This window comes from Typopeltis vanoorti, chromosome 5, assembly GCF_054136105.1.
Source record: "Typopeltis vanoorti isolate ZY-2024b chromosome 5, IOZ_Tvanoo_1.0, whole genome shotgun sequence".
Taxonomy (NCBI): domain Eukaryota; kingdom Metazoa; phylum Arthropoda; class Arachnida; order Uropygi; family Thelyphonidae; genus Typopeltis; species Typopeltis vanoorti.
In genome coordinates this window covers 141,756,268-141,768,513 of record NC_143553.1, presented here as the reverse complement: position 1 = coordinate 141,768,513, position 12,246 = coordinate 141,756,268, and the positions used below count along the sequence as shown (strand labels likewise).

The following is a 12,246-nucleotide window of genomic DNA, read 5'->3' as shown; positions in this document are numbered from 1 at the left end:
TCAGCTAGCTCCATTTCTTTGCCATTCAGGCTTCTTATGTTGATAGAACCGATCTTGAACTTTTGTGAAGTTGAGTTGGGGTGGGCTTTAGGATTTGCTCCAGTAGCTGACTTTTCACTGTTTGCCTTGGTTCTCTGGCGAAAACAAGGGCCTTGTTTAACCAGGCAACGTCCCAGCTGACATGAAATTCTGTCATGTTGTACCATCATTTTTTTTATTTTGGTTTAAGCCAATAAGAACACAATTTGGTTGGCTAAATCCCAAATTGCCAGCCCATCCTCGTTCGTTCAGTATCCAGGCAGATACCTATCGGTGCACCACGAGGTGAGGATTGGACATTAGGTCAGACGCCCTGATCGGTTCTCTGCATTCCTTTAAAGGCTATGTGGAGGTCTCCTCTCAGTTATACAGCTTTGACCCTTAAGCACCTCTTCAATCCTGTCTTCAAAGAAAAATCTATAGAATGAAATACATTTCAATAATGAGAACAGATGCTGTAATATCATTTCCAATACCTTCCAACAGGAAACTTGGTATTAAACTTTAAAAATACATACAACACAATTTTGCCATTCTCTACTATTCTGAATTTCCTCTATTGCTTTGAAGAAAAAATACTAAAATATTTTATTGCGTCAAACAGCTTCCACCTGGGTGACGCGTATTCCCTACTTTATTAAATCAAGCACATGTTGACTTCACGGTTTTTCTGTGTAGATTTAGTTTAAAGCCAAGGGGCACTACAATAATGCAGGGAATATGTAAAAACAGCCATTATTGACTCATATTATCAGATTACCCTCCTTTTTATATATCAGCCCCATACACAAGAGATGCCAAGATCTATTACACAACAATGGTATGTGTGGGTAAAGGAGAGAAGAGAGGAATGTGTTGATGTACTTTTTTGAAGGCTGTAGTCATTGGGAGGTAGACAATATGGGGATGACTGCAAGTGCAGGAAATTAAGGCAGAAGTGAGAAGTTAGTTTGATGAGTTAGGAGTTCAACTATAAATGGGTGTTGACTACTCATGTGAGCACAAGAAAGTGGAGGGAGGGGATCATCAATTAAGCAAACTACTCGCTTCTATCTATCTATATATATATATATATATTTACAATCAAGCATTTGGGAGAAGTTTTAGGTGAACTACCCAAATGTGGGAACAGTATTCTAAGTTTGGGTGGATTTGAGCTTTATAGTATCAGAAGTTGAGCAGGAGAGAAGTACTGCTTGGAATGGAAAATAACACAAGTTTCTTGGAAAGTGAAGAAGCTATGGACTTTGTTTCATGCCAGAATAGACTGGATGTGAGAGAATATTGGTCCTGGTTGGCATGAAAGTATTGTCAAAAGTGAAGGATAGAACAGAATGGTCTTTCTTTCTAGATTATGAGACAGGACTATGCTTTACTGGCATTAAAATTCACCAGGTTATCCTCACTCCACTTAAAAACAGAAGGGAGATCATAACCTGGTGACTTTTAATGCCAGCAAAGTGTCATTCAAGTTTTTATCTCAAATAGTAGATGAGTATATAAATGAAGTATATAGTATCAGAAGTTGAGCAGGAGAGAAGTACTGCTTGGAATGGAAAATAACACAAGTTTCTTGGAAAGTGAAGAAGCTATGGACTTTGTTTCATGCCAGAATAGACTGGATGTGAGAGAATATTGGTCCTGGTTGGCATGAAAGTACTGTCAAAAGTGAAGGATAGAACAGAATGGTCTTTCTTTCTAGATTATGAGACAGGACTATGCTTTGCTGGCATTAAAATTCACCAGGTTATCCTCACTCCACTTAAAAACAGAAGGGAGATCATAACCTGGTGACTTTTAATGCCAGCAAAGTGTTATTCAAGTTTTTATCTTAAATAGTAGATGAGTATATAAATGAAGTATAATAATTAGGTACTATATTCAACACATCCTTAATAGGTCATTCACTGAGCAGCACACAGCAGTTTTGTTAAATGCTAGTTGATCCTGCCAAATATGATATTTTATGAAGAGCTCAACTCCAATCTAGAAGTTTTCTGGTCAGCTCTTCTGAATTATACAGTGTAGCCACTAGAAAACTTCTATATTTTTGGTCAGATATTTACTCCAGTTGGCTTTTGGTAGCTTTTTCATACTTCATATATTGATAATGTACTCCTAACTGCACTCCCCTTGACTATTCTCTATCACTATTTATTAAAGATGCCAAGAAATTATATTCTTGGTTTAATCCTTTATCTAAGTGTAAGCATACAAAGTTGAAAAACTTTCAACATCTACCACTATTCTGTTACTGTTTATCTGCATTTAATGATCTTTCAAAGAATTTAGTTCACAATATCTTCAGTTTTTATGTCTATCATTCTCTATACATTATTCTTTACTCCATTTCTTAGTTTCAGAACATTTGTCCCCATTCATGAGATTTGCCTTTTATTTTCTTCCATATTACTATTATCAAACTGAAGAGTTTATTTTTATGGAACTGGTCATAAAAGATAAAGATTACCTTAGGATGTGGAGATTCTTATTCATAAAATACCAGCTAGTTTTTAAATATAATCTGGTTTATATACAGATCTTAAACATGAAAGAAGCTTCTTAATGGGTTTAAAAACTAAATTTTGGTTTTGGTTTCATATTGCGAGTGGTCATGTAACACTTAGCACTTGTGCGAAATTAGTGATTTTTATCTGTTTTTTTTTTTGTGTGTGTTTTTCATCAGAAAATTAGAGTATTATAGTGTATTAGTGTAGATTTTCATGTTTTATAAATATCAGTATATAACATTTTTGTGATATTGTTGGCATGACATCAACACAACAAACGGCGGCAGCAAAGACCACGTTGTCCAGCGATTTGAATTTGCGGGATGTTATTCAGTGCAGTGTATGCATTGAGAAAATTAAAGAATATGTGGAAGGAAATTGAAACTGGAGAAAATGTATGTATTAAGTGTTTTAATACATACTCTCTCTCTCTTCAGTTTCAATTTCCTTAGGTGACGAGAATGCAACAAATATTGACAATAAGATGAAAAATGCTGTTAATAATGTCGAATGTGCAGCCACAGAAAGAGGAGAACGAAATGGATATCAATAGAGAAATAGCACATTTAAATGTTATCCTTCATAGGACTAAGCACGAAATTGAAAAACTGAAGAAGCAGAGAGTTAAGCAGGGCTGAAAAAAGAAAGAAGCAGGTGACTGGAAATAATAATAAAGACCGACGGAAGAAACAAGAAAAACAAGTTAAGGAGAAAATTATGGAGACTCAATAATCATGAGAGTGCTTAACAGTATGACAAAATAGTGTTTCCTGGGAGCAAAAATTCACGTATTAGCCACGCCATCCGGATACAAAAAGGTAAGTCCAAGGAAATGATTGTCTTGGTTGGTACCAATGATTTGAAAGGCTAGAAGTATTCTATGAGGGAGGATATAAAGGAGTTGTTAGAAGAGATATATTATGAGGAGGAGGATATATTATAAATTATAATATATAATAAATTGAATGCAAAAGGAATGATGTAGAATTTGTGGATGTGGTCTCTGATGGAAAGAAGAATTTGTACAATGCAGGTGGACTGCATCTGAATGATTTTGGTATCAGGTGTCTGGAGAGAGCTTTGTTCACCAAGTCTGCTGACATACAAATTCAGGGAAACTTAAGCAATTAGGGTGGAAGCAAGTGAGTGTGTATGAAAGCACCCATGAAGCAAGTGAGGAATCTAGTCTCTCAAGCAAAAATACTGAATAGGGTAGTCAATTCAAAAAGTAAAAAGGTATGTAGCAGGGAAGATAGGATGGGGGAGTACTGCTGACGATAGCAGATGAACTGCAACCAAAACAAATAGGAAACAGGTGGGAGGGTGGCAGTTCATTTGAAGCAGTTTGGTGTGAAATTATGATCAATAAGACAAAATATACATGGTTAGTTGTTGCTATAAGCCAGGGAGCTCTACAGATGATCTGGAAGAAGGCATTACCAAATTAATACGAGTATAGGGCGAATGATTATTATGGGGGTGGGTGCTTCAACTATGGAGATATCGACTGCAAGAAAGTAAGATCACATGGCAAAAAGAAAACAGAATTTATACACTTGCTGAGGGATAATTATTTAAGGTAGCATGTGATGGAGGGGACTAGGGGTGGGAGAGCATTGGACCTGGTCATAAGATCAGAAGAGCTATTTCATCTCCAATTGTGAAAGTGACCATGCAGTCTTGACTTGGGAGATTGTAAAACATGAGGAATATTCTATCAAGAAGAGGTATTTGTGGAACTACAAGGCAGGTGATTATGACATGTTTAGGAAAAGCTTAAATCTGTACCATGGCATAAAAAACTGCAAGGTAAGGATGTCAGTAGTGCATGGGATATAGTTGAGGGTCTTCTATTGGAAGCAGCATTAAATTATGTACCTAGGGGTAAGGAGGGTTAATTGGTAGAGGTTAGATGGGTGAGTAATATCATAAAGCATGAGCTGCAGAAGAAGGAAATACTGTGGAGGGATATAAACAGAAAGGTGACCAGCAAACTCATGAACAGTACAAGGCTCAAGCAAGAAAGGCAAAATCAGATTATGAGAAGAATTTAGCTGAGCAGGCCAAAGGAAATCCCAAAGAGTTCTTTTGTTATGTGGAAAGTAAGAGGAAGAATAACCTTAATGAGTGATGATGTCACAAGCAGACTGAAGCAGATGAGTTACTGAGTGACCACTTTGCAAGCATATAACTTCCTAGTGAGGTTACTGCTTTAACCTATGTGACAGACACTAATGTGGAAACAGAAATGGATGAATTGGAGGTGCATAAGATATTGCAGAATCTCAATGTAAATACAGCTGTGGGATTGGATGGGATATCAGCTAGGGTTTTGCAAGAATGCCTTTGACTAAGCTGTTTAATTTAAGTCTCAGCTCTGGTAGTGTTCCAAGGAAGTGGAAATAGGGCAAAATTATTCCCCTGCATAAGAGAGGTTCTAAGACTACAGTAGCAAATTATAGATAAATCAGTATCTCAGGCATGGTAATAAAAGTACTAGAAAAATTGGTAAAAAAGAGAATTCAAGAATGGGTAAATAAAAATATGATACTGTATGAGAGTCAACATGGCTTTGTGAAGGGTCGGTCATGCTTTAGTAATTTATTAACTTTTTATAATAGAGTAATAGCTGAATTGGGTAAAGGAAATGGCTACACGATGATTTTGCAAAGGCATTTCACAGAATACCAAATGGAACATTGTTACACAAATTAGAACAAATGGGGATGGATATGACACTGGTTAAGTTGATAAGAGGGTGGCTGCTGGACAAATATCAAAAAATGATATATGGAGGGGCAGAATCGAGTAAAACAGGTGACTAGTGGTGTGCCACAAGGTTCAGTGGCAGGCCCATTTGCTGTTTAATTTGTACATAAATGTTATATGAAATGACCTGAAAAGAAATACTCAGTTGTTTGCTGATGATGCAAAATTAGGTAGAGTAATAGTTAATCAAGGCGATGTAGAGAGCTTGCAGGAAGATTTAAATAGGCTGTCAAGTATGGGCAAAAGTTAATGGGTGTCAGTTTAATGTAAAGTTATGCATTTTGGGATAAATAGATTACAAGCTGGGTATCACATTGATGACACTGTACTCCAAGAAATAGATGAAGCTAGAGATTTAAAGTGGTGGTAGACAGAGAGTTAAAGTTTAGACATACTACTAAGGTAGCCCATAGGATTACTTGGCCGCTGAAGAATACATTAACAAGTAGAGATAAACATGTTGTTATTCCTCTTTATAAGGGCTTGATATGTCCAAATCTGGATTACTGTGGTCAAGTTTGGGCCCCTGGGTTTCTTGGAGATGAGGAAGTGGTAGAGAGGATTCAGAGGCAAGTGACCTTCAGAATGTTTCCTATGAGGATAGATCCTATCAACCAACTTCTGCAACGTGGATTGCAGAAGTTGGTTGATAGGACAAAAAAGAGGGGATAAGATAGAAACATTTAAGTCACTTAAAGGATTTTATAGGACAGATGCAGAGGAAAATATTTCAGCACTTCACTAGAGGGACTAGAACTAGGAGTCATCCCTCGAAGTTGAATAAAGGTCTAATCAGTAGGTGTGTGAGGACTACATTTTTTGCTTGGAGAGTGGAATGGGTTGTCAGAGTCAGTTGCGAATGCTTTTTCTGTTAATGGGCTCAAGGTGAAGTATGATAGATTGTGTGGATAAATTGAGTCGCCAGCGATGAATCTTCTAACTCCATGGATGTGCCTGTATAATAATAATAAATGCATTCCATCAAGATCATTTGTATTTTGGTTTAACCAATAAGAATACAATTTGGTCAGCTAAATCTCAAATTGCCAGCCCATCCTTGTTCGCTCACTATCCAGGTAGATACCCAACAGGGTGCATCATGAGAAGGTGAAGATTGGATCGATTCTCCGCATTCCTTTAAAGGCTATGTGGAGGTCTCCTCTCAGTTATGTAGCTTTGACCCTTAAGACTTTGGCAAGAACAGAACATAGAAAATAAAGATCAAGAAGGTGGCAAAATATTCCGGAGGTTGTTGAAGAAGCTTAGGAATGGAGGAAAGAGTGCTGTAAAAGGACTTAGAGATAATAAAGGTGACATGAAAACGGGAGAAAAAGATATCCTTAAAGTATGGAGTAATTACTTCGAAAAATTGCTAAATGAAACAAGCAGTGATAGCCCAGTGGTAAAAAACACTCAACAGGCAGGAATACATATCCATACTTGAAGTAGAAAAAGCTATCAAATCTTGAAATGTGGAAAGGCAGCAGGAGTAGATGATATTCGACCAGAAATGCTGAAGTATGGTGGTATAAAAGTCTTATAGTGGCTGCACTGCATAGTTCAGAAGTCCTGAACAGAGAGACGAATTCCCGATGATTGGAGTAGAGCTCTCACAGTACCCATATATAAAAAGGGAAATAAAACTGAATGTGAGAATTACAGGGGCATTTCCCTAATGAGTGTGCCTGGAAAGATTTATGCAAGCATACTTGAGAAACGGTTGAGAAGAACTGTGGAAGAAAAAGCTGGATTCAGGCAAAATAGAGGCTGTCAGGATCAGATCTTCGCTTTCCGACAAATAGTTGAAAAATTATGGGAATATAACAAAGATTTGTATTTAAGTTTTGTCAATCTAGAAAAGGCATATGACAAGGTGCCAAGAGAGAAGCTATTCAATATGCTACAGTTATATGGTGTCAATGGAGCATTATATCAATCAATACTTAGTGTTTATTTGAGTTGTAAGTCAGCAGTCAGAATTGAAGAAAGTACAGGAAGATGGTTAAATGTTAAATCTGGTGTCAGAGAAGGATGTACATTATTCCCTCTGTTATTCATTATCTATATGGATCACATTATGAAGGAAAGTGGCATTAAACATGATATCAAAATTGGAGATGTTAATGTTTGTTCTTTGCTTTAAGAAGATGATGTTATACTTCTAAATAAATCTGCTACAAGTCTGCAAGATTCCCTGACTAAATTGAATAACTGTTATAATAGATATGGTATGAAGGTGAGCAATAACAAGACAAAGACAATGAAAATAGGCAGAATCGTTGAAAATGTCAACTGCGTTGTCAATGGAGAACCTGTGGAACAAGTAAAACATTTCAGCTACTCAGACACGATTTTTAGTGAAGATGGTAAATTAAATAGGGAAATAGACAACAGAATCAACAAAGCTAGTATGGTAGGAAGTCAATTGAATAAATTCAGATGGAATAAGAGAGAAATTAGTCGGAACACTAAATTAGCTATATATGACAGTGTTCAAACCAGTTTTAAATTATGGATCTGAGAGCTGGGTCAGAAGTAAAACACTTGACCAAAGACTAGAGACTGCAGATATGAGAGTCCTGAGAAAGATTAGAGGCGTGAACAGATGGCATCAATGGCAATATCATATTAAAAACGAGGATATTAGGAAAAAACTTGACATTGTCAGCATCCAGGAATGCATTAGCAGAGCTAACCTTAAGTGGTGGAAGACCAAGATATAGGTGGATTGATACAGTACAAGGTGCCTTAGATGATAGAAATATAAGATCTGATAATGTTGGAGTTTTGACAAGTAACAGGCTGATTTGGAGGAAAATTGTAGACAGGAAGTTAGTAATGATGTAAATTTTTCATATAGTACTATCATATCCTGTACACCCCTTGACGGTACATGGCAGGAATTTGATGATGATGATGATTCCATCAAGATGCAATACTGCAGCAAAGTTTTTTGTGATCATTAACCCACATTAAGCATTTAATAATTTTTAATAAACAAGTTATATTCTGCATACGTTTTAATATAAAACTGAGTGCACATAAAGACGTATACAAAAAATGCAACTTTATACCAATAATCCACCCCATGGAATATAATTTTTAAGCAAGTACAATATTGCAAAATATGACATTGTTTTCAAGGAGTTCACACACATTTCATAAAAATATTCTTTATTGCTAATTAAAAAAGTATAAATATTAAAAATAATAGTTATAATTAACAGCCATAAAGATACATTTTCATTATTTCTTCTGAGAAGAATTCTGACATTATGTTTGACCGCTCACATAATGCAAATGCATCAGTGCATTAGAAAGAATGTCACTATATTCTTCAGTATCTTTTGGCAGGCAAGATAAATAGTCATCCGTTTAAAATCACAGCATAACTTGGTGGGTAAAAATCTCACTATGAAATAGTTTTGTACTCATAATTTAAAGGCCATCTTTTCAGCAAGATCTCCATTGCTGTAAAATTGACAGAAAGACTATGGTCACTCCAACTGCATAAAGTTATTCGATTAATGTCGTGGTTCATGTGGATATGCAGCATAATCTAAAAAATGCTGAATCAGCTGTGAAACTTTTTCTGGAAGCAAACTAAAAAAAAAAAAAAAATGATAAATGAATATATTAACTTTATCTACTACATAGGTAATTGATTAAAATGCTAGGCTAAATTAATATGCAAAAATTACAGTGAAGATTTGTATAAAATCAAGATATTCTTCACTTTATGCAAAAAATACTCTTCTGGTGATGACTTTTTTTTTTTTTTAAGCAACTTTTATATACATAATGCTTTATTAAACCTTTTTCTTTAAAGGCACATTGTACTGCAATTCTTATGTCAATTTTTTCTTTTCTCAGACTATTTCAACTTAATTCTTGTGTTCAGCATAACATTCCTATTGAGTGAACTAATTACAATATTACCATTAGCCCTAACTCTTCAACAAACATTTGTTTAGGTCAGGAGCCAATTTATTTTTTGTTAATGTCAGTTGCTCCTTTTAAAAACAAAGTATATCTTTGAATTCAGTACTTAAATCTTCAAAGTGAGCATAAGCACAAATAAGTTACATTATGCAACATTTGCCTATGATACTTGAAACTGATTTTCTCTGCCAGTACCACCCACCTCTTCTCTATAGATGTTTGTTTCATATAATGGTGGTTCCTATTTTCAGTTCTGTTGAGGGTTGTCATTATTTGGTTTTCCTCTTTTTTTTTTTTTAAAAATGTGTTTCATGATGGGAAACAGTAGCTGTTTGTCTACACAGATGATGCCCCAGAAAAAGCATGATTTTTCATTATGTTACATTATAGTGCATGCTTTGGCTTTAGCTAGTATAGACTAAAATTTGTCTAAGTTCCCAAATGAGAACTCATTCTTACTATTTAGTATCCAAGTATTCAACCACACAGTCAGTTCTCTATTCTTTATGGAGTTCATGACCCAGTTATTTAGCTCCAATCTTTTTTAAAATTTTAGCATAGTCTCTGTAGCTCAGTCCATACTGACAATCCCTGAATGGAAAGATCTAGGTTCAAATCCCATCTAGGATGCAAAAAAACCTTTATCAGGACTTTTCAATTGAAGATAAATTAGCCAGTCTCATGCAAAGGAGGTAGGAATTTACCTCACAAAAAACATTGACTTTTTTTTATCCCACAAAATAGGCAAACAAGCAAAAGAACACACAATTTACAGACAATGTGGATAGGATTAGTTTCCCTATCATAAACAGTAAGCAGGTTTATAAGAAATCAAGTTCCTTGGCTATGATAAGCCATTGAGCCTAACAAGAAAGGAAAGATGGCATGGGATTCTTATCACACTTCTCAATTCATTATAAACAAAGACTCAAAGTAGGTAAAAAACCACATTAAATCTCAGTTGGGGATGCAAGACATCCATAAAATTATAGATTTTTAACTTTAAATTATTCTGAACTCATAATTTTAACTTATGGATCTGAGAGCTGGGTTAGAAATAAAACACTTGATCAAAGACTGGAGACCTATGATATGACAGTTCTGAGAAAAATTAGCAGAATGGACAGATGGCATCAATGGCAGTATCACATAAAAATGAGGATATTAGAATAGACCTTGCCATTGTTAGCATTCAGGAATGTGTTAGCAGAGCTAATTTGAGATGGTATCTCAGGAAAAAGACCAAGAGGAAGCTCAAGATATAGATGGATTGATACAGTAAAAAGTGCATTAGAAGATAGAAATATAAGATTAGATAATGTTGGAATCTTGACAGATAAAATTAATTTGGAGGAAAATTGTACTGGAAATTAGTAATGATGTAACTTTTTCATGTAGTACTATCATAATTATTTTGTACACTCCCCCTGAGGGTACATATCAGGAATTTGATAATGAATTACTGTGAATGAAGTGGATTAAGTCATAGGACATCTGGTTGAACCAGTCATTGCATATCTGGTTGAATGATGGCTTTAAATATAGTTGTTCAATTTAAACTTTTATTCTAATGCTGTTTCCACAACATTAACAAAGGATGAAATGGGAAGATATTGTAATTATACAAAACCACTATAACAAACTTACAATAATATACATTGAAATGTTCTTCCAACCAAATCCCCACATGTACAAACTTATTGTAAAGGTAATTTCACTACTTTTTTATGCTTGTAACACTATAACAAACTATTCTTGTGGTTGCTATAGCAAAAGTCAACTGTACAAAGACAAAAGCTCTTCAAGAAACTACAGTTCTCTTCTGTGTCAGGATATAGTCTGGGATGACATTAAATACAGATTACTGCAAATTACATTTCTATTACAAATTCATTACACATGACAGTTTATTCTTTTTTAATGAATAAATGTGAGCTACTATTAAAGTGGTGAGTCTTTAAGTCAAGAAATATGCAAAATTTTTCTCAACTTCTTTCATTAAAAATAACTATTCCTTTAAAATTTCTAAAATGACATTTTTAAGTAGGTCTCACATTTATAAAAAATTACATGTTGCATCCAATTAGAAAGGTAAACAAAATCACTGTTGAGAAGGATAGTGGAAGGGAAGCTTAGTGAAGAACAAGTTGGATTCAGGCCAAATAGAGGCTGTATGGATCAGATTTTCACTTTATGACAAATAGTTCAGAAATCGTGGGAATATAAAGATCTGTAAAAGTTTTGTAGACCTGCAAAAAGCATGCGACAAGGTGCGAGATAAAAGCGATTCAAAACACTACAGTTATATAGTGTCGATGGAGCATTATATCAAGCAATACATAGTCTTTACTTCAATTGTAAGTCAGCAGCTAGAAATGAAGTACAGGAAGATGGTTTGATGTTAAATCTGGTATTAGAAAAGGATGTACATTATTATATGGATCACATTATGAGGGAAAGTGGTATTAAACCTGATATCAAAATTGGAGATGTTAATCTGAGCTTTTATTTTATGCAGATGATGTTATACTTTTAAATAAATCTAGTACAAGTCTACAAGATTCCCTGACTAAATTGAATAGCAGTTGTAATAAATTTGATATGAAAATTAGCAATAACGAGACAAAGACAATGCAAATAGGCAGAAACATTGAAAATATCAACTGTATTGTACAGAACAAATAAAACATTTCAGCTACTTAGGCACAGTTTTTAGTGAAGTTGGTAAATTGAATATGGAAATAGAAAACAGAATTGACAAAGCCGGTATGGTAGGAAGTCAACTGAATAAATGTATATAGAATAAGGATTTTCTATGCTAAGAGGAAAATTAGTCAAAACACTAAATTAGCTGTATACAAGACAGTGTTCAAACCAATTTTAACTTACGGATCTGAGAGCTGGGTTAGAAATAAAACACTTGACTTAAAAGTAGAAGACAGTGGATATGAGAGTCCTAAGAAAGATTAGTGGTGTGAACAGATGG

At 34.9% G+C, this 12,246-nt stretch overlaps 1 protein-coding gene across 1 annotated transcript in view; it reads right to left on the bottom strand.

Moving 5' to 3' along the window:
* Positions 1-8,548: 8,548 nt before the first annotated feature.
* Ldsdh1 (Lipid droplet subset dehydrogenase 1) overlaps positions 8,549-12,246 on the bottom strand; it is a 42,584-nt gene continuing 38,886 nt past the window's right edge. Inside the window, exon 6 of the mRNA XM_090392792.1 lies at positions 8,549-8,921. Within this exon, the coding sequence (XP_090248918.1) occupies positions 8,843-8,921 (79 nt within the window). The 3' untranslated portion in view covers positions 8,549-8,842. The remainder of the gene's footprint in view (positions 8,922-12,246) is intronic.